This window comes from Carassius gibelio, chromosome A23 (genome assembly GCF_023724105.1).
Source record: "Carassius gibelio isolate Cgi1373 ecotype wild population from Czech Republic chromosome A23, carGib1.2-hapl.c, whole genome shotgun sequence".
In the NCBI taxonomy this organism is placed as follows: Eukaryota; Metazoa; Chordata; class Actinopteri; order Cypriniformes; family Cyprinidae; genus Carassius; species Carassius gibelio.
Genome location: NC_068393.1, coordinates 10,820,306 through 10,844,009, shown reverse-complemented (window position 1 = coordinate 10,844,009; position 23,704 = coordinate 10,820,306). Strand labels below are relative to the sequence as shown.

At 40.5% G+C, this 23,704-nt stretch overlaps 1 protein-coding gene across 2 annotated transcripts in view; it reads right to left on the bottom strand.

The window, feature by feature from the left end:
- LOC127944966 (myelin transcription factor 1-like) overlaps window positions 1-23,704 on the bottom strand; it is an 86,942-nt gene that overhangs the window by 15,139 nt on the left and 48,099 nt on the right. For both annotated transcript variants that reach the window (XM_052541406.1, XM_052541407.1), the window contains exons 2-12: window positions 14,486-14,586; window positions 11,329-11,383; window positions 10,261-10,291; window positions 9,283-9,345; window positions 8,126-8,418; window positions 5,641-6,537; window positions 3,791-3,925; window positions 3,471-3,561; window positions 3,017-3,136; window positions 865-1,079; window positions 111-301 (exon numbers count right to left, since the gene is read on the bottom strand). In XM_052541406.1, coding sequence (XP_052397366.1) covers window positions 111-301; window positions 865-1,079; window positions 3,017-3,136; window positions 3,471-3,561; window positions 3,791-3,925; window positions 5,641-6,537; window positions 8,126-8,418; window positions 9,283-9,345; window positions 10,261-10,291; window positions 11,329-11,383; window positions 14,486-14,586 — 2,192 coding nt within the window. The remainder of the gene's footprint in view (window positions 1-110; window positions 302-864; window positions 1,080-3,016; window positions 3,137-3,470; window positions 3,562-3,790; window positions 3,926-5,640; window positions 6,538-8,125; window positions 8,419-9,282; window positions 9,346-10,260; window positions 10,292-11,328; window positions 11,384-14,485; window positions 14,587-23,704) is intronic.

Sequence of the window (23,704 nt, the reverse complement as noted above, 5' to 3'; positions counted from 1 at the left end):
GCAACGTATTTTGGATAAACCCACCTCTAAATTCCATATAAAATACAAATACAAAATGAACTGTGATTGGTTAAAAGTCTGGCTGTGTTACATGAGATTATGTTCTGTACCTTATCTTGGTGTCTGATGCTGAGGTTCTCTGGTCTCTCCCAGCAGCGCGTGGACAGGTTGAGGATTGCAGTGGCGGCCATGTGGGCGGCTTCGGCATCATGGGAATAATCATAGCTGCTGGTGGAACTTTTTCCATAACCAACGTGCAAGCTGGGATTTGGGGGGGAGGCCCGGGGGAATGGAGGTTTGGCTATGGGAAAAATAGAACATTAGGCTAGTTAATAGTCAATATTTGATCTTTTCATTTAAGGGCACTTCACCAAACTCAATTACTGCTAACCTTGATGTAAGACAATAAAGAATCTTAAACCTTATATGTACTATTCACAAAGCACACCAATTACACTCATCTCTGTGCTACAAGGAGTGTATTATAGTGAAGTGACATTCAGCCAAGTATGGTGACCCATACTCAGAATTTGTGCTCTGCATTTAACCCATCCGAAATGCACACACACAGAGCAGTGAACACACACACACACACACACTGTGAGCACAAACCCGGAGCAGTGGGCAGCCATTTATGCTGCGGCGCCAGGGGAGCAGTTGGGGGTTCAATGCCTTGCTCAAGGGGCACCTAAGTCGTGGTATTGAAGGTGGAGAGAGAACTGTACATGCACTCCCCCCACCCACAATTCCGTCCGGCCCGAGACTAGAACTCACAACCCTTCGATTGGGAGTCCAGCCCTCTAACCATTAGGCCACGACTTCCCCTATACATAGCATTCATAAATCGTGACTAATCCTGCTCACATCTGAAGGCTTTGGGTGAAGTTTCGCTGGTGTGCATCTTTGGGGCAAGCATGCGCTTGCCGAACACCTGCACGTCGAAGCTTGCATAATCGAAGGACACCTTGGAATACTTCTCCAGCTCCTTGGCCAGATTAGCGCGTGGCGTGGCAGGGATGAGGCTGGGACTGTAGCTGCCATGAGGAGGAATCTCCAACTGTTTCACAAAACACATGGGCCTGAAAAAAATGGGTAGAGAGAGAGAGAGAAGTTTTTTTTTTCCTCCACAAAAGAATCAATATCCCTGCAGTGAAGAAAAAAGAAGCATAAAAAGGATAAGTGTAAGTGAGCATAAAAGATCAAGAGTGAAAGAGTGGGCTGGAATTAGACAGCAGAAGAGAAGCGGAATTGAAAGTCTGACAATGAGCCAAAGATACAGTGAAAAAGAAAAAGGAAGGAAAAGTCCCATGGATAAATAGCCGGCAAAAGAGTAAATGGGAGAGAGAGAGAGAGAGGTTTTAAAGCAGGGTGACTGAAGGAGAAGAGGATTAAATAGTGTCTTATCAGCACTGAGCACATTAGCATATCATATAGCATGGAATTGAAGCCCTAAAACCAACCCCTTTTCCTGGAGTACCATGAGCCAATGCGGCCCTTTCTCTGTTCTGAAGAAAAACTCTGAAAAGACATTTGCTGTGCTCCAGAAACTAGTGAGCTGCTTACTGAGAAGGCATTTTAGGCATCGTAGATGCTCCCGATGTGAAGGCTGTTTAAAAATGTAAACCGCTTCCTAATATTTCACATTTTAACCAAATTCTAAGGCAGCAGTGCTTGTGTCCTTCACAGAGAAGGCAATCCCAGAATGAATTGCAATGGCAAATGATGCAAGAAATATTGTTCAATGCAATTCAAAAGGATTATTTTACTCCGTATTTGCCCGCACTATGCAGTTTTATGCTTATTAGAATATCAAGCTATTAGCTTAGCAACTTTATATAAGACTGTATATTTACCTAGATGGTTCACTCATATTACTATGAATGAGAGAAAATGCAAAATAATGTAAATGCGCATTAGTTGGGCCAACCTCAATTATGCATTTTTAATGCTATTTGACTGTGAAAAAAAAGTTTGTGGAATATTTAATATCAGATTTTGTTGCTGATTAGGAATAAGGTATTTGAAATGTGACCTTGGCAAGCAGTTTTTGTAATTTACTTTATTTATTGTAATTCAAGTAGGTGGGAATTGGTCTTGCAATCCTGAAAGGACTTTTCTTAAAAAGGACTTTGGTCAAACTCCATTGCGAGTTGAATCTACAGCTTCATTGAGGATTCGGATGTTGTTTTAGAAGTGAGCAGTAGGTTCACTTGCTAGGTTTTGGAAACTAGCTAAAGAATGCTAGCATGAGGGTGTGCGTGTCATTGCGGACCATGACACTGTGTTCTTTATTTAACATCATTAACAGATTTCAGGCATAAACCAGACATGGTTTGAAGGAAAACACGCACGCACACATCTATGTGTGTTATGACCTGCGTGACAATGGCATGTAAAGTATATTAGCCACTGCTTCCTGTCTCTTCATTAGTCAGTGCATCTCATTAGCAGGTATGGCATGCGGAGCCGTCAAAGGACTCTCTGGTGACTTCTCATTGTCGACATCTTGCCTTAATGGGCTTTCTCAGTGAACTGATGCTCATTTAAATCAGAATAACTCTAATAAGAGAGGACTGCTTATTATTTTCATAATCCGCATTGCTTTGTCTGACCACAGACATGCTTCCTGAAGGAAAGTAATTATTTTTCTAATACTCCATGCCCTGTAAGTCCCATAATTATCTTATCAGTGTCGTAATTAGACTAGCAGGTTTGAGGCCCAATCCCAGCATGAAGCGGCAGGCTGTGCTGTACTAGAAGGGCAAAGGAAAAGGAGGACAGACATTCTGAAACGCCTGACCAAACGTGCTGTGGTAAGTGAGTTCAGTCCTGCAGTGACTGACAGCTATGTTAACCAACCACAGCAGGAGCATTTGATGGACAAGTACTGCTGACATGGAAGCTGAAGGACAGGTGGAGACTGAACACGGGGTAAGCTTGCTGTTGCTGGAAAAAACAGGAATTTACGCTGGTATTTTCAGTTCCTGGGTTTGTTTTGTCGGGGTTTTGGGCTCACCTGAGAATGCGGTCAGAGTTTAGGCTGCCTTTGATATGCTCGCCCATGGGCTGGGGCAAGTGTTGCTTGTCGTGACTTTTCGAGAGCTTTTCAGCAGCAGCGATGGGACATCCAGACAAACTGAAAGAGGTGGAAATGGGAAAAATTATTTAAAAAAAAAATTCCTTATTGGCATTAATGTTTCCGTGAAGAACCTTTAACATTCATGGAATATTTCCCTTGCACAAAAGACTCTTATAATGGAAAATAGTTATTTTAAGAACTGTTTACCAAAATGTTCTTTGAGGTATCCACAATGATTCTATTGCATAGCTACAACAGACCCTGTTGGAACCTTTATTTTCAAGAGTGCACCAATGTCATAATGTGGACAAAATTAACCAAGAATATACAATTCGGGATCTACCATGTGGTCACCAAAAGGAAAACCATCTCGAAAAAGGAGCCTCCGTACCTGCGGTGTGTGTTGCGGTTGCTGTTGACATGACCCTGACCAGTGCAGCCTGGTGTTGGGCACTTCAAGACATTCTCGTGCATGGCCAAAACTGACACCAACCAATCAGAGCACGAAAAGGAACAAGTCAGCCAATAAAAGGACTTCTTGACCCCCCAAAAACAAATTCTATCAGCATCGATTTGGAACTAAGAGATGAGAGGTTTAGGAAAGGACATGCACAATACTAGATTTTTTAGTCTAAAGTACAGTGTTTCATCTTTTCTATTGCAGATTATCACACAATCAATAGATGTATCTGTAGTTTGATGTTGACTCACTCTCTGGAGGGATCCGATCTTTGTGTGGGCAGCCTGACAGACTGCGGTGGTGGGGATAGAGTCCTGTCACGTGACCCGTTCCATCACACCCGGGGGTTGGGCATTTGATCTCTCGCTTCTCTGATCTAGAACTCTCTGTGGGCAGCAAAACACCTGTCAGTCAAACCTTATCTGAAGACATTATCACTTCTGTCAGGACAGAAATGTACAAAAGATGGGCATTTTACCACACAGGTTACACACAAACATGCTCTCTGGTTTCATGTTCACTGGAAGATGTTAAAGTTGCTTTTGGACCCATGAGAGGGCACATTTACGGTGTTAATTACGGTCATTATGCGTGCGGGCAGGTGGATGTTTCCATTCAGGATTATTATCTTCAGTGAGGGTGTGCGCTGGGGTTTATTGGAATATCTACTGAAAAATGGAGCTCATTAAACAGCCTTCACCATTGGCAAAGCACATCTCCATATTATACAGAAGGAGTAAGTATGTGGGGTCCAAGGTAAATGAATGAAAGTGCAAGGACAAAGGCAAAAAACATGAAAAACAGACGGTAGAGAAAAAAAAAGAAAAAGGAGAGAAAGTGAGAGATATAAAGAGAGAAAGAGCTTGCATGTGCGCTCCAGTGGCTCCTTAATTAAATGTTGAAATGTTAACGAGACATGCACCTCCTAATTAAAACTGGTCGGAGTGTGAGGAGGCCAGTTATAGAGGGGGTGTGGAGCCCTACTGAGCGCTCGGCTGAATTCAGCACCACACGGACCGGGCACGGTGCCAACCCAAAGCAGAACAACACCACAAACAAAACCAATAAACAAATAAACACATGCCAAACCAATCTAATTACACACACCCTCTTTCCCCTTCAACTCTCTCTCTCTCTCTCTTTCTGAGTGCTTCAGTAATTATAGACTAAGGCTGGAGTTTATCTATGGAAACCAATTCATTTGACCCATTTATACTCTCCAGATCGCTTCCCCCATTATTAATCTTGCAGTTCTTTGCCTGAGCGAGAGCTTGCCATTTTAATCTTCTTTCTGATTAATCATGTGTGGGTGTTTATTTATGAGAATTTGTTGATATTTGAGCACTTGTGTAGGGTGTGTTGAAAAATGTGTGAAGTTTAAATAGCACTCTGAGTGCACTTATGTAATGCATTTCTTGCATTAGAGTGTGTATATATTCATTCCTTAAACACAAGCATACTGTAAATAATTTCTATACACAACATGAGTATTGTGTAAATTTTCGCAACGATGTGACTGATAATATGAAACAGTTTTGCTTAAACATCATTTGTTTATATTTTTTCTAGAAATTAAGAAGATAATATGTAAAGACATTGCACAAGCATTCTTATATAAATTGGATCAGATTATGTACAATTTACACAAGTCTTTACGTATTTTCTATGCGATTCCATTTATGTAAGAAGGAATTTCAGTCCAAATTGTAAACTTCAATCCAACTGATGAGCCAGTCAGTGTGTATCACCTTTACATGGTTTTACATTAAATTATTTTAGGTAAATGGTCACATTAGTGCAAGAGTTTATCTAAGAATTATTGTACAAACTCATTGTTTTTATGGTAATCCATTTTAAAAATGTACGTAACAATTTATAAATGGTTTTCTGTAAACACTGTAAAGACTTCATGCAACCATGAATGAGTAAATAGTTAATTTATATGAAAGTTTGTGTAAGAATGGTTTTAGACAAAAATGACGTGAAGACTTTAAGACTTTGTACAAACATTATTACTACAATTGTTGTATCATTTAAATTATAAGAAAAATCTACATAGAACTAATACAGGGGTTGATAGGTAAAATGATTAAGATCTGACCTTTTCCGAAGCAGCTCTTGCGGATATGTTCCATGTGTTTGCCGGGCCGTTCGTCGAGAGGAAAGAAGCGGTGGTGTTCGGGAATGCGGCTGAGCTCACGATGAGCTTTAACCTGTTGGGCTTTCAAAGCAATGGCCTGCTCCAGCAACCCCAAGTTCCCGCGCATGATGTCGAACATCTCAGACTCGTCCGCCACCGTTGATCGTTGAGACAAGCTATCGTCGTCCCCATCATCATCGTTACCGTCCACGTCGGCATCCCTCTCCGACTCCTCAGACTGTACTTCGATAACCACAGGAGACACCGTGGCGGTCTTACTAGAGCTGTAACTTTCTGGCAATATAAGTTTGTGGGAAACATAGTCTTCCCTTATGTGGGATCCCTGAGTGGCAGTGATAACTGAAAGGGCGATTTCTTTGTCCCCTTCCCTTTCAGACTTAATTTCCTTGTATGTCTCTTCAGCTGTAATCTCAGACTTCAGCACCTCATCATCATCTTCATCATCTTCCTCTTCGGCTTGTTGTGTCTCCATTATCTCAGTAAAATACTTGTGTTCTAACTCCTTCTGGCTCTCAGCATTCATGTCCTCTTCTTCATCGTTAATCTCATCTTTATATCCCATTACTCCATTCTCTTTAGACACTAGAACTCCTACTTGGTTCCCTGTTTCCTCTGTTTCATTTCCTTCTTTCTCTTCTTCTGGTTCCCTAAAAGGGCTTTTATCTTGTGTTCCCATTGTGACAGACTGTTGTTGTTGTTGGGGTGACATGGCACCACTGTTGTGGTTGTTGAGGTGGGGCACTGAGTTGGCCACGATGTGCTGATAGTTAGAGAGATCCTCAGAGGATGAAAGCTTGGGCTTCTCTGTGTTGGATGCCTCAATGATGATGCACTCCTCTGTGTGACAGACGCAAATGTTAAAAAGGGTAATTTTCGAAGGATATGTTCACACTGTAGTACTACAGCATCAGAAGCAGATTGAATAGTGTCTGTATGGACAAGTGTCCAAAGTTAAGCCTGCAACATTTCTAAGTAGCAACTGTAGCCACAGTAACAGAGAGTGACAGTTAATATTACAGGTATAGTTCACCCAAAACATTGTCATGATTTACTCGCCCTCATGTCGTTCTAAACCAGTATGACTTTCTTCTGTGGAACATAAAAGAAGATATGTCGTCTAAGGTTTTCTTCCATATAATGTAAGTCAGTGGGGTCCAATGTTGTCTTTCATTTATGTGTACTAAAAAGACACTTTTCAAAATATATTTTCTGTTTCACAGAAGAAAGTATGTCTTTTCAACACCTTCTATTGCATTTAAAAAAAAATAGATTTTTATTCTAAACTTTTTTCACCCTTTCATTCAACGTAGTAGGAATGCTTTCTTACTGCACAACACCTTATTTTCTAGCATTTAATGTCACCTGAGAGGCAAAGATTGAGAGCAAAGAATAACCCAGAAAGCGTGCAATGCTTGTCATACATATGTCAAAGATGTGACAGTCAAATAGTTGTTGAGTGCAATTCCATTGAATGTAATTGGCTCTCTAAATCTGGTTGTGACTTCTTCAAATGCATAGCTGTCATTTTGGTTTACAGAGTGTATAACTTACTTTATTACTTTAAGAGTTGCTGCTGCTGAACATGATGATGCAGATCGTATTTTCTCAAAACTCTTTACCTTTTCTTACTCACTGCAGGTCTTAAACTCTCTACTAATTAGCTGAGGAGTTGAAATGGGTGTGTTAGATGAGGGAGACAATACTGGGGTGCTCCTGGACAGTTTTAAAAACCACTGCATTTCAGTGACGTTCTTAAATGTGATTCATATATAACAAATGCTTACATACATGCAGAGTTTTAAGACAGCTTTAATTGCCTTTTTGGTAATTTCATGCCTTAACTGACAACATAACTATGACATTGCATGCTCGTCATTTGAGTTCATTTGGTTCATTTGAGCTAATATGCAATGATACAGGCTACAGCGCGAGCACTGCGTTTGTGTGTGCAATGAAAGAGCACGCGCTACGAGCACAGTATAATGGCTAACTGACAAAGAGAATTAGTTTTTACTGACATAAATCCTGACATCATCTCATCTGACTGCAGTTCATTGTTGTTGTACTGAAGCTTCTCATCACCTGTAGCCTTTCCGCGCTCATTTCATCAGAGCCTGGTGCTGAGAAGAGTGCGTGTCTGAAAAGTCTCCTGTTTGATGTGGTTGTAAAGACATCCTGCATCTAAATAAACGCAGTTCTTGTCAAGTAAAAAGAGACAGAAGCAGCAGTTGTGAGTGGGGTGGCCAACCCCAGCTCTGCCCCGCGTTAACTGCGTAAAATATTTTAAATGTGTTAAGCTTTGAAAACAAAATTCATTGCATGCCTCCGCTCAATAATTTTGACAGCACTAGTATGAATATAACTGCATTTATCACACCAAACAAGACTGTCAATAATTTTCATTTCAAACATTTTGATCACTCACCTTCATCACCATCCTCCTCCTGTGTATTGGTGCCCTCTGTGTTGTGTTTCGCTTGCTCCTCTTCTTCATACACTTGATTGCCAGCTTTCTGCTTTGCCTGTTCTTCATCCTCCTGTTCTTCATACTCCTCTTCTTCCTCCCTCAACTCCATTTCCTCTCCGCTCCCCTCGCTCTCTGCATTGAATCCCTCATCCATCGCCAGCTTCAGCGGGTGGGACTTCCTCTTGGAAGCAGGTTGCTCTGACTCTGCTTCATGTAGGCGCCTTTTTCTGGCCAATGGGCAACTCAGAGCACTATAAGAGAAGAAAAAAAGAAATTAGAAAGAAAATTTGACAGTAAATTCAGCAATAAGGTCTCTTACAGTGCTGGTGGAAAAACATGCAAACTACACACATGCAAGCCAAGCATGCTAAGATGTCAGTAGCACTTTATTTTACAGTCCTGTTCCTCATGTACATACTATGTACTTATTATAGTAATTACAATAACTATGTAATAACTAGGTACTAACCCTGAACCTAACCCTAACCCTACCTGATGTTGTTACCATGTATTAACAAAACATTATTAGATGAATAAACTAAGTACACTATAAGTACATGTAAGTACACATACTGTAAAATAAAGTGCAACCAAGATGGCTATGGAAACTCAGGTGAGGAATGGAACAGCGTTGGATATTGACCTGTAGGTGGCATTGTGCTGGCTAAAAGCCTTTATAAATCTCAGCCAGTTGACTGGAACACTTAATTATAGCACAGTAAAATAAGAAACAGAGAGAGAGAGAGAAGTGAGGGAGGGAGCAGTGGAAGCTGGAATTCAATAAAGCCCTCACCTAGAAAGCGTCACTATCGGACGGGCAGCGGAGATAGATCTATAAACATGAAGCATCTCAAATGGCTTCCTGAATCTATACACATGTAAATAAACATAACTGTAATATATTTCCAATAATCAATACATTGCCTAAAGACCTCAATTAGGGAGCGTGAGAGTACGAGAAAGAGAAAGACAGACATTATCAGAGGAAGAGATGAAGATTAAGATGATCTAGTCTATGGGAAAAACAGCGTTTGGGATCAGGAAAGGCTATGTGGCCGCAGAGGGAGGTGAATCAGGGGCTACGGAGCACCACACGGGCATGTCATCTGTCGTACCTTCTGTGTCGGACATATTTGCCACTGATATGGCCTGAGCCATTGCATCCTGGAGTAGGGCAGCTGAACAGATAGAGGGGGTCAAATTAGAGATGCTTTATAGCTTTCGTTATTTCCTGATGGTTGTGTGCTAAATAGTTCATCAGGAGCCGCAATTCCACGGCCAGCATATCACAAACAAACATTGATTTTTAAATTTAGCAAAATAATTGTTTGGTCAATATGACGGAGCTGTGATCGATTTTCGTTCATGCGGTGGCCCTTCTTTCATTTCATGAAATTCCCTTTTTGGCTAAAAAAAAAATGTCACTGATATCTTCATTTAGTGTTCCATTTAGTGGTCGAGCAGTGCGTTAGCAGTTGCAAAAGGTGGTGGGTTCAATTCCCAGGGAACACACATACTGCTAAAAATGAATGCACTGTAACTCACTTGCAAAATGCAAAAATGTAAATTTATTACCAGAAGGGTTGAGATTTGAACATGAATCTTGTCTTCATATGCATTTTAATACACACACACACACACACACACAAGATCAATAATACAATATTATGGCTAGAAAAATCCAATTATGTACATAACATATAATGTCTTGAAGGATTCATAATTCTTTTTTTGCTGCAGTATGAAAGCATCAAGCATCTTTTGGGGTGGTCTTTTGAGCAGAGCTCTGTTTAAGATCTGTGACAGAAAACGGCCGTGAGCAGCTTTGGTGACCCTGACGGCTAGCGAGTGTTTTTGATGTGTTATAAATTTCACTCTTGTAAACCTCATAGAGGACTTGACCGTGAGAGGAAAATGCGGAGAATAACTTCAAGAACTGAGAATATGGGGCTGTTTTGTTTGCAAAGCGGCGTGCATTGTGAACCAAATAATGTAAAAAAATAAATAAAAATAAATAAACATGGATTTAAAACATAAAGAAAAAAAATTGCTGCAGAAGGAAAATGTAATTTTACAGAACTAATCTGTCTCACCTGAGCTCCTGTCCAATGATCTCTGAGGGAACTGCAGAGGGAGAGACAATCAGGAACATAGAATTAAGCAGAAAAATCTAAAGTCACAGATAATTGCATAGAACCACAATCAATAAATCACAAATATATACAGACCCCGGGAGGCCATATGCAGTAACACTCATGACTGCATGATTACCAAGAGAAAACACACACACACGCTGTACATACAGATACATTATACACAAACACCTGAGTCAGCCAAAACATAAAGCCTTGATGATTGAAAAAAAAAAAGTGCAATATGCACGGATCAGCATGAAAATATGATTAATTGTCCCATTTTAATTTAGTGGTGAAGTCATAACAAAACTGTAGATGTTTTTTTTTTTAAATCAGCGTTTTTCTAATATATTTGTTTTAAAACAATATAAACTGTCAAAGAAAATTAATGCAAGAAATCAATAAATACAGTTATATACTATATAAGCTGTAAAGAAATGTTCGGTTCATTGCATTTAGCATTTTGAACTAATTTCCAGTTTTCTTTTGCATTTTTCAGTTGAATAAAAGACTATTTTCCCTATATATTTCATCATTGAGGATTTCTTAAAATAAAAATACAAAAATCTCTTCTCATCTGGTGTTGTTCTCGTGAACCCAATCTCGTGTCTCATGTCTCATGTCTCGTCTCGTGGGATAAGTGTCTCATCACACCTCTAACATGTATTATAAACAAATCTCTACAGGCTGATGGATGAGTCAGAATTACTGATGCTGGTATCTGATAGTATGATGGAGATGCTATCCAACTTTTTTTCTTTCGACATTGCATTTTGTTGAATGCTCTTCTCTCTCACAAAGCTCCATTTAAACTTACTGAATGCTACATAGTGAATAGAATTTTCTTGCAAAATGACCTCTAGAGACTCCAAGAGCAGGATTATTTGATAGAAGCTAAAATATTAGATATGCCTACAGCGAACATACTCTATAAGACATGCTCAGCTGAGCAGTGAAAGAAGTCAGTTTTAGAGGTGAGAGAAAAAGAGAAAGATAGAGTGAGAAAAGGAGAGAGGGTTCACCGACCTCTTCCTGCTTTGGACCGTGTGCGAGTGCGCTTGTCATCAGTATCCAAACTCATCTGTCAAAGAAAAAAAGGAGAGAGTCAAGACTATAGAGACAAACAGACAGATAAACAGAGAAAAAATGACAGATGGATGGACGGATGGACAGATAGATCGACAAGACAAAATGAGACAGAAAGAACAAAAGACGGACGGATAAATACAACTGACAGACACAGACAGACATACAGACATATAGATAGATCTAAATAAAACTTTAAATCCCAGAATATTTTCAGTGTTTTCTCCATCCTTAATGCTTCTGTAAACCTCATCAGCTTATGATTTAGAGGCCCTGAACAATCAATCTGATTGGATGGACACAGAGAGAGACAACAGAGCATGGCGTCTGCCAGAAAAGCCCATTTGCTTTCACGGCCCCATGGCAAGCTCGAGTCGTAATTACAATAGCAATATTAACCAAAGTGACAGAAATAATACAAACACAGGCACTCCAAATCACTGTAATTCCTCCCGCTCCGAGTCCCCGATTGCAACACTCTGTGCTTTCTGGCACAAAAGGAGCAGGTGTCAATCCCTCTCAATCTCAATCTCACTCACACACACAGATGCAGGGAAGTCTGCTCACTGTAAAGCCATCGGATCTTTTCTGGCGACACAATGGCGCCATTAGCTTTGATTACTTTACTGCGATTTAAATGGAACGGAATCCTTGAAAATCCACAGAACTCTCTCCTTTTGACCCTCGGCGAGCGCTGCTCACCCCGCTCCCAGCTGCCGCCTTTAATACAGCGCTGGAGCTGGCAAGGGCACACTGCACTTTCACAGAGGAGTTTCTCTTTCACACGCTCCCTTTCTCTTTCTTTTTTATCCCTGCGCACTCTCTCTGGCAGTGCCACTTCCTGTTGATTGCCGACTTTTCAGCACGGGCGGATAATGAGTGTGTTGTGTTCGATTTGAGGGAGTTTGCGTACAGGGCGATGAAAGTTGGCTGTGTGTGTGTGTGTATCCGGGCAGACAGGTGCACAGAGTCTCTCTTCCTCTCCCAGGGGCGTTTTGATCACAAGCACACACGCTCTCGAGCAACAAGCCGGCTTTATGTGCAGATACTCGCTTCTCACACTCTGAGCTGTACTCGCCGGCCTGAGAGGAAAGTTCTCTCACATTGATGATGGAATAAACCCGGGAGATGTGGACGCAAACACTGAGCATTGTGTTGTGTGTGGTTCGCCCATCTGCGAGTCTTCTATGCCCTCTCTGTATCTCCGAAACAAGCTTTGTGACCACTCTGACCCCGAGCACAAAAGCCAGGGGCGGATGCGTGTCGTTTTATTCTTTTCCCACTGTAGCTTCCTCTGGTCTCTCACTGCTGTCTCCTTAGTGTCAACACATGAATCAAACAGGCCGGAAGGGAGCCCGCACAGCTTTTATGTTTGTGTAACCATAGCTACGCATCTCTTTCAAATAGGTGAGCGCTTCGGAGTTTGCATTCCTTTTTTTTTTATTTTGAATTCCACCTCATTAAATCTGCATATAGTGAAGGTGTTTGTGACAAGCAAGACGGTGTCTTCTTTCTTTCATAATATCACTCAAAGGCCTTTTAATGTTTTCAAACCTGTCCTTCCCAGGCATTTTTAATAACGATTGTTGGCAGAGAAATGAGTGAGTGATTTTGAGAACTAGAAGAGGAGCATGGGGATGCCGAAATTAATGGGAAGAAAATTGGCATAAAAATGCGAACGCTAAGATAAAGCCAACAATTTTTTACTCCACATTCTCCACTTCGAGTGTGAGAATGTCCATGCATCCCTTCGGTCCGTGTGCTACATTATTAATTGTGTCCCTCTCTTCTACATACAAGCGGACGGAGACGCTCCTTCATGCTCTTCTGACAGCTTTATGTAAATTGCTTGCTGGGGGCAATGACTTCACAAAGAAGGTCACCCCTCCTCCTCCAGTGTGCATAAATGAGGCTTTTATTCATTTTCACATTTACAAGAAAAGGACGCAACCCGGGCCTGGCGTGGCAACAGTCACTGGAGTGACAGGACTACTGACATCTCCAAAATTACCTGCGGAAAGCAATGGCCAATTAAAGGAGGCCGATACGGTCGCCAAGGAGATCTGAGCCATCCATCAGGGAAGCAGATTTAACGCTCACTCTCACGGCCTGACTGACAACTGAGAGAGGTTTTTGTTTGTGTGTGTGTGTGTAAATGTGTTTTCTTGTAAGAGTGCGTGGCAGCATGAGAATAAGCTTGGCTCTGATTCCTTTGCACACAGTTGGATGACGCTGATCAGTCAGAGTTTGGTATTATCTAATTGGATGCTGTTAAAAGAGCTGCCTGCAACTGCAACCCTTTAAACATTTCAAATTAGATCGATAAATCAATCGCTTCAGAAGAACTCTTTCCATCAGAGTGAAAAAAATACATTTATGGGCCCAGGGGAGACAGTGAAGACTCTCTCTCTCTCTCTCTCTCTCTCTCTCTCTCTCTCTCTCACTCACTCTCTTTAACTCGGTCTTGTTTTTTCTCTCCCCATCTCAGCGCCCCCATTAGAAATCTCTTCCGATGAATTTCCCAATGCAGAAGTGAAAGAGATGGATGGCTGAAAATATGGGCTGTTCCAAATAAAAAGTGTGAAGAAGAAACAGCGAAAGAGGAGAAAAAGGGATGCATCCACTTAAAGGCAAAAACACACACCTAAGCAGAAAGAGGAAAGGGGGGAGGCGCTAGGATGGGAGAGAGAGAGACTTTCTTTTATGTTGATGAAAAATAGCAAACAAAAGCAGCTCAAGGACATCCCCTCTTTCAAACCTCTCCAGTTTTCCTAAATAATGCAAGAAAGCTCTAAAAATTAAATTAGGTTGAGCCGAACAGCCCAATTCTTCATAATTACGGGATGCGGGACACTTTCAAATCTCGGCTCATTCACATGGGGGTTAGGCTGCTCTGCCAAAACCCATTCTAGGTCAAGCTGGCATGAACTGCGTACGTTGCGGTAATACAACGCTGACTTCCTTTCATAAGTGTGCTGACAGACAGAACTGATGAATGTCATAAATGTATAACCCTCTTTCGCCTCTAATTGTGCCAGCTTGGCAGGAAGCCCAAGTTTCTGCGTGATGATTGGCCGGGTGGGTCCGTGGAACTCACTTTGATTGGTCGGCTCTGCAGTCTGAGAGAGGGCCGGCAGCGGCTGATCTTGTCTCCTCGCGTCCAGCGCTGGTTCAGGAGTTTCCCCCGGTACTCATTTTCTGTTTGAGTGAGAGAAAGAGAAAGAGAAAGAGAAAGAGACGACAACATGTTAAAATGAAAAAGAAGGGAAAAGACAGTCATGTCAGCATCTGCGCTGGCAGTTGGAAGAGTTCTGCGGAGCGAGGGCAAAGGAGCTTTCGGTTCAGATGCTGTAACGGACTGATTCAGCAGTGAAATGGCCAGATCAACTCATCAGCTGTCCACCTGCATCTGAAACCAGCAGCCTCAGCACAGGAAACACAACCCCCTCCATCCCAACAGCATCACACACTCACAAGTGCACATTCGTACAAACACACACCTGGGTCAATGATATATAGAAAAGGAATCTTAAAAAAACCCACATCTTATAGAAATGTGCCATTTGCATCTATTATTGTAGTGTGGTGGTGTTACAATCAAGTGAAAGTAAATATGAATAAATAAATAAATAAATAAATAAATCATTGAGCCCCCTGTTACTAACCTACATATAGGCTGGTGGAAAAAATAAAAAGTGACATTTATCTTTGGGTTTAAATGCATTAACTAATCTAACATGTTGAAAGTACATATACAGCACATTTATATGTAGACTGAAAGGTGAATAATGTCATATGTGTGAAGTGACAGATTGACAGTTCATGATGGGGGCTGGGCCTTTTAAACGTGATCTATGCACTTTTAATTAAAGAGAGGTGAGAGCTAAAAAAAACCTGACATTCGCACATATGCACACATGCATATGCATGCTAAAACACCCCAGCTGGATGCTCTGTCAGTCTGCTATTAGAATCAATCACATTTGTGCATTTTTATTGAGCTTTTAGCAGGCAGGAGTGTAAGAGAGGTGAGGGGTCACGAAGACAGGCCCGTGTTAGGAGAGGGAATTTGGTCAGTAAATAATGAATCAACCATAAATCAGATTTTTGTCCCTCTTACTTTCTTTTTTTTTTCATCAGGGTAATAGTCCACCTCTCCATAAATCCGTTCCCCCGCCCCCTCTGGCACACACATGATAGACATGCATGATAGAATGATAAAAGAGTGTCAATATAATGAAAAAATATCCCTTCTGCTCAAACACTAACATGCATGTGCCATCAAACTCGGGGCGTATTAAAATAATTATTACATTCGTCAATGTGCAAGGATCAGCCATCGTTTGTGAAATCTCACAGCTGAGACTCCAGTTCATAACTCACTTTTGTTTAGCTGTCAACAATACCACAGGCAACTAACTCTCACAAGTTGCGCGAGAAAACCTTCTGAGGATTTTAGCGTTCAAAACGCTCAAAAACCTACGCTAACCTGTCAAGCTTTGCCTTTAAAATGATAAAAGGACACCAGAAAACTTTGTGTTGAATCACAAAGATCTCGCATCTCTCTGTCAAGCATAAAAAGCCCATGTAAAATTTTTGTAGTGTTGAGTAAAAATAATTTAAGTGGAAGTTGGTTATATAATTATGTATAAAAACTAAAATATAAGAAAAATATATATAATTCACTGAATTGCTCATATCAAAACACTTTTGAAGCTATAGTTCTTTTCATATGCAGTCTGCAGTCACATGAATCATTATTTCTATAAGAATAATTGTTTTCTGTTCTGCTATATTGTACTAAGAGGTAAGACTAATCTGCTATTCTCATTTTGTGTCTTCTCCCCTCACTTCTGCCCTTTCTTTTACTTTCATTTTCCCTCTTTATCTCAATCTGGTGTTTTCTTCCTTTAGAGCAGGCTTCCATCTGTTTCTTATTGAGCCCTAAAACTCACCTTGCACTCTTAGAGAGAGAGAGAGAGCCAAAGAGCAGGAGAGTAAAAGAGAAAGAGTTTGCTGTCAGTAAAAGAGGAGCCTTTAAACATGCCTAGCTTCTGACTCTGTCTCTCTCGCTCCCCCCTCCAACATCTGCCCTTCTCTCTTAGCAAGCACAAAATAAACAAAGCAGGCAGATCTGATTTGCCTCCTAAAACTCTGTGCAGCAGCAATAACCCAGAAAAAGACAGGCAGGATGCCAGTCATCAGAGTTAGAAAGCTGTAGGGCATTGTCAGTAAAAGCATTTCCAATGCCCCTTACACACACACTCCCACGCCAACACGGAACAAAACGCTTATTTATCAACATTCAGCCCTCTTCTAAAAAGTGACTACAACAGCACTACTGTGCATCCTTCCCCCCAACGCTCTCGCCTTTCTCATTCTACGAATTTCAAGCTAAATAAACAGAACTTGCGGGGCGCAAAGGGCTTTTTAAAATCACACCATAAACCCGGGCTATATAGCCGACTCCACACTTTCCGGGCCTTCTGAAATGGCACGGTCCTATAATCCACCCCTGTGGCTCTCAATAACCTTGATGGCTCAGGTGCCACTTATTCTAAAGCGAGAGAGAACATTAATAAAGCTAAACAGTTCATCATTTACAGATGGGTTAGAGAAACTATTATGTGATTGGCTTCTGTGGATGTTCACTTTAAAATATTACCCTACAGGAAGAACAAGAGATTAACAAATGATCTGTAATAGTTCTGCTACTGCGAGACGGTCAAAGGAGACAGCGGTGAGTGTAAACAAATCAAGAAAATCATGTCATGCGGCCGAAATCCATCATGGCGATGCAGAGTTGTTTGAGACGGACATAAATCCATAGTTTAGATTAAATAGGGATGGATGCCTTCACGGTAATCCACGGGTGACACATCTGCACTCTCTGCTCCAGTTAAGCAGATTTAACTTCAACTTTGTGATTAGAGAACAAACAGAAAGCTCTTATCAAGAGCAGAGGTGAAAGTATAACATTAGCCTGCGAGATGCACTCAAATTTAATGATTATAAAAACAACGATACCATCATAATATATTTAATGTTCATGGTGGATTGTAGTTTTCCTTTCGGGAGATTAAAAAAGAAAACGAAAAATTGACTTGTGCCTGAAAGTCGGCAGTGAGTAATAAAATTAGACGCTCCTTCATGTCAAAACAAGTCAAAGTGCCTTTGAGAGCTACGGTCACTCTTTTTTTTCTTTATGACACACCACGGAAAACACCATGACAACCACGAGCAGCAGAAAGAAGTCCACTCAGAGAGTGATTAAAGGAGCAATGGCAGAATTTGCCTTTGTCTGGGCTTCTTAAATAGACAAAAACACTCTCAAGGTTACAGACAAGTTAAGAGGTTAACTATCAATGTTCTTCAAAGATTCTGCTCAGCAGTGCTCCCACTCCTGTCTGGAAATACATGTTTAAAAGTGTCACAGAAATAGTTATGGAGAACTTCATTTAATCCAGGTACCGATTCTAAATTGAGTCATTCAGATTTGTTCAATAGCTCTGTACATTACAGAGTTCGGCCAGTAGATCGCGACAAACATTTTGAGTGTCTTTTGTGTTTGTTGAGTGCATCATTGAATCATTCTCTCAACAGATTATTTTAAAACACTGAGACTTTTTATTCCTATAATCACAAAATATCATATTACTATGAAATCTACTTACAAATCAACTGAGTATTCAGGTTTAAATGTCATACGTGTGTCTCACAAGATGAATGAAGTGAACAAACAAGGTATCAGAGATTAGATTCAAAACATCTATTTAAGGGTCTTGTTCCTTTAAGAGGTCCAGCAGCCAATGATTTTGCCATTTGTAACTTAATGTTCAAGACTTCCGATAAATGTAATAATGCTTCATTATATTGCAAATTGGTATTTGTCATATTATTTTAATTTATTGTTATAATCATAAACTGATTTGTAGCCCAAAAAGTTTTTATTAAAGGTACAGGTTGTAGGACCTTCCACTAGAGGGCAAACTACCAAAACAATAACAATCGCGTGGTTTGATGACGCTAAGAAGGAGCGTGGAATGATGGGATTTGTTGTCTTCTACCCAACTGCTGACGGCTGTCAATCAGATGGAAGGTAAATCATGGATTTATCGCGAGTTCAACGATTTGCGCGAGTAGATTACATACAAAGTCTATGCAAAGACAGGAAAAGACTATGGCTCAGACGCGTCCTCACGTGGATCTAGAGACGTCATGCCCCGCGTTTGGCATGTATGCCAACATAATACTAATCTTATTGATCGTCATAATAGCATATGTTTTCTGTTAAGATACGAATCAAAACAACTCACCTGTCGAGCAAAACACAAGCGAGATCGGCATCTCTTTCTAGTTGAGGTTTGTTGCGAAGCTACTTCCGCATTTGTCCACACACTGTTGTCATGTGGTTTCTACGTCAGTAAAGGCGGTAACACAGGCTAACTAACGTCATTGAGAGGCGACTGCACTGCCCCGTGTCACTGTTTAGAATGGGAATTTTCTTATGATTTACAAGTAGTTGAAAACATTAGAGATATTGTTAGTAATCAGCTGGACAACATATATACTGTAACACTAGCCTAGTAGTTTTAGCCTAGTAGTTTTTTAGCCTAAATGCAAAACAGGCCACAAGAACAATGCTTAACTTTAAAGCTGGAAGTCAGTTAGACGTAAAAAACAAACAAACAAACAAACAAACTACAACAACAACAAAAAACATTTAGTTTTAGAAATGTAAATGAGTGCACATGAGGGAAGGAGAACGATTCTTAAAACATTTTTTCAAAACACAGAAGGAAACAGCACCACCTGAAAACTCTGAGTAAACAAACAATGGCGTGGTTGTTGCACGAAACTCAAACAGCACAAACATTCATTGTAAATCACCGTCCAATTCAACTGCATGCAATTCAGTGTTTCAAGGCTTCTCTAAATGGCACCTTTCTTCACTAATGATAGGGGCGACCCTGACCCTCGGCCCTGGTGGCGTGGCTTTCTGCTGTGCTCTGAATGAGAAGAGCACAATTTGGCCCAGCTGCTCCATTCCACATTTATTACTCTCTCCTCTCCGGAAAACCTGCGGCACCTGCTGCTACATATTATTTATTTATTATTATTATTTTTTAAACTTTTATAGGCTATCTCTAGTTTTCTGTATTATGGACTGAGTGATAAACAAGCGCCTATTTCGAGCATTTACCACCTTTGGAAAACCAAAATGAGCACTGAAGTTGGTATATTGCAAACAACCTTGCTTGAAGATAGAAATTAATCTGTGGATAAGATTAAACGGTGATCTGTGAAGACCCAGATTTCATGATTTGGGTGAAAAGAGCTGCATGCACCAGATGATCTGCTATAGTGTCATTCTTTTATAATACTGAGCACATTGTTCGGATATACATTAAAGTGGTTGACATAAATAAATGGGAAAACTTGCAAGGATTCCCCCCACCGCACAGATACCGGTGTCCCCTTTCATTAAACTCTGGAGGTTCCTGACGACTGCGCAATTCTGCACAATTTCCGCAAACAGATAGATATGATCTTGTGAAAGTTATTACCAAAAACCAGTTTCTAGTTGAGTGAGATAAAATAACTGACTCCATGAATCAATGTTGCGCTCAGGTGACCTTCATTTTACACAGTGCTGAATATCGTGACAAGTGGATGTCGCTAAAATCATTATGCATCACACCCCGCTCTTATTTCATTATAAACATGTTAATTCAAATAGAAAATGTTTTCATTAAATCAGCAAATTAAATTGAAAACAAATATAGAAACACATAAAACTAAGAACATAATGTGAATAGTCTCTCTCAAAACTAAAACATATTTAATATATATGTATAATCTCATTATATGCAATATTGGTTCAGTAGAAGTGATGGAAAAGTGTTACAAGACAAGTTTGCTCTGCCATGAAATTTATTTAGAGTATATCAAATTAAACAAGAGACCCTGCTTGTTCGGATAATACAGTACCTAATAGTTCTAACATTTAACAAAAGTCAAATAAAAAATCATGAGATTCAATTTTAGTGGTCTGGTAGCTCTTTTATATTTTTTACATAGAGACGTACAGCTTCTGCCATCACCACAAGAGGCTCATGATGGTGATTTCTCCCCTGTAGCTCATTTGTAATTGGTTAAACTGATGGTGTTACACCTCACCCTGAGTTACAACACTTCCAGCTCTTCTCTACAGCACTGATCTGATCTGAAAGTGCTGGCTGTCATAGAGCCAGAAGCCTCAGACTGTGAGAAGTTAGTCACACACTCAAAGCTCACTAACTCCAGTTACTTTTCTCATAGCATGAGGATTCTGGCTCTACAACAAGAATATATTTTCTTAAAAATAATAACAATGAATAATAATGCAATCCTATATATATATATATATATATATATATATATATATATATATATATATATATATATATATATATATATATATATATAGTACACACACAGTAGCATAGGTCCATTGTGATTACACGATCACATTACTGACTCTCAGATGAAACACATTCACGTTCACTTCGTCCACCATCTTGGTTGCAGGTGCTTTGATATTATACTTCATACAATAGTGAATGTCTAACACATTAGCCCCGGAATACTGAGCAAGATGAGACACAGACGCACTAATCACTCAGAAATGAACAGGGGCGGGGGATGGATGCAGAGGATGGGCGTTATTGCTTCAACTCTCATGACTTTTCTTCTGCGCATCTCACCAGGGGCGGTTGACATTTAAAGAGAGCATCTCTCCACTCTGTTTTCTGCTGCAGAAAATCAAATGGCCACCCCTCCTTCTTCTTCCTCGCCATTCGTGCACTCGGCCGGGAGTCCTGCGCTACGCCCATTGTTCGACCTTAATTACACCGAGCCATATGGAAGCAACTCCGTATGTGTGCCAAAAGATGGAGATTATACAACTACATGACAGTGAGCACTTACAGTGCGATCACTCCGAACGGATACATTCTAAACACACAAGCACACATACGCTGATAAAGCTCAAAACGCGACGAAGTAGGTTGAGAAATGACAGTTTTGACTAACGCACGCCGCGCGCATATAATCAACATTTATGCGCGACAGTATAAGCAGGCAGCTGAGGAATACAGACACGGCATTACCGATTCATCTCTAGGATCAGACGCACGCAGGATTTCTGTGGCAAAGTGAGAAAACAAATAGACATTCGCTGCGTTTGTGCAAGAGCGCCATAGCTGACTGTCTCTCCATCACTTTTTCCATGTCAACTCCACACACTCTCCGCTGGAGCTTCTTCAAGCAGGGAAGCGTGGACTCACACTCACACTATCCTCTCCGACACAAACCCGCTTGTACGCACTATAAGCCAGCAAACACTTTAGTTCACAGATTATGAAATCAATCATTGATCATACAAGTGCAATGAGGATGGAATATTAAAATAAAAGGGCACCCTTCAACGTAAAAGCCATTAACCTTGATCTGTAGGGCATCTCGGAATGGGATGATTTAGATAGTCAACATCCTTGGTTAGCAAATTATACAATAAGAAAGCGTGAAACATTTATAAAATCTTCCAACAACTCAACCCTTGACTCTAAACCTAGCTACACATATCAAAGATCATCCAGAGTCATATTTTTGGTAATTAACAAAAATAACCCAAACTATTTATGTTTGATAAATAAAGCCGAATGACATGATCTTGGTTACCTGAGTGAAAAAAAGAAATATTCCCGAAAGCTTCTCCCGTCTTCGTCGTGTATTCAGCAAGCTGTGAGACAGTTTGGGGTAAAATATCCCATTTATAGATTTTTCTCAAAGAAAACTAAACTCTACTTCTTCAGTGGTATCCCGAAAGATTCAGTGACAGTGGTGGAGAGGATCGGCGCTTCGCTGGTGCTGCTACGGACGAGCGAGGATCCAGAACGGGGCGGTATGAACGCTACTTGTTTGTAAGCAAAAACATGGCTTCATTTGCCTTTGTCAGCGAGAAAACGTAATATTGACTTACCTTTCCCTTATGAGCCATTGTCCCCCACCTCCTCCCTCCGCCCTTTGCCATGACATCACGAAAGCTGTAGTAAAACCTACAACATCGATGGGCTGGGCTTTGAATATCCCCCCGCAATAACTCAGCAGGCATGTGCACAGCCATGCACACTATTTCATACTCTTTCTCAGTGCACACACACACACACACACACACACACACACACACACACACACACACACATGATCGCTCCACTCTCTCTCTAACACCCACGCACTTACTACAAGGGATTTATATAAGTTCTTCTTTGTGCCAGAAACATGATAATCAAGATTCTTCAATGGTTCAGAAAATAACCATCTTATTATCAAATACCATGCTGGCAATATATGGTTCTTTAGAGATTAAACATATTTTTGATATAACAATATAGATGAAAAGGATCAGTATATTGTCTTTTAAATCCCTTGAAACACCATTAAAAAAGTTTTTTAGAAAACGTTTTTTCTAGCGCTTTATTTTAGAGAGTAAACCGCTGTCAAACGCTGGCGGTTAAGTAACAGAGCAAATGCGTGTTTAAAACATCCTATAGTTCGAAGTGCGCGTCGGGTCGCTGTTACTCTAAATTCTAATAGCGTAAGCTTCTTATTTTACATCCAGTGATTCATCTTTAATATTGCACAAAAGCATGCATATGTCACTGGTGTTATCTGAACCCTCCCTCCTGACTCTTTCCGAATGGTACTGTCCAGTGATTCACACAACACACTTCTCATAGGCAATGCTTCCTTGCTAAAGTTAGCATAATATATTATTATCAGATTATTGCCATTGAGAAAAAACAAGATACAAACCACAAACTACAAGGCATGTACATCGTTTCCATGGACTTAGTTTTTTTTTCGTGCAAACATTTGCATTGATATGAGCTACATCATTGATGTATGAGTGTATATGTATAGCCTATATATACACACATGCCCTTTAGAATTTTGTTGCGAAAAGAGTTGAAGGCAACAAATACCTGACTGTGTTCTTCACTCAAAACAGACGACTGTAACTTGGAATGACTCCTAAATGTTCCACACACCGCTGTTGTGCTTTGTTGTTTTGTAACCATTAGTGAAAATGACAACCATTCATTACAAGCCATTTGAGAATATTCTCCACAAATGCCACTCTTTATCTGCTGTCTCCATGCTGCACACGGGGGGAATTTTCAAAAACCCAACCTTCGCCTTTCAGAAATTCTATTAAGTTCTTATCTCTTTGCGGCAGGCTCTTTTTTTGCCGTCCCATTGTTATGCATTGGAG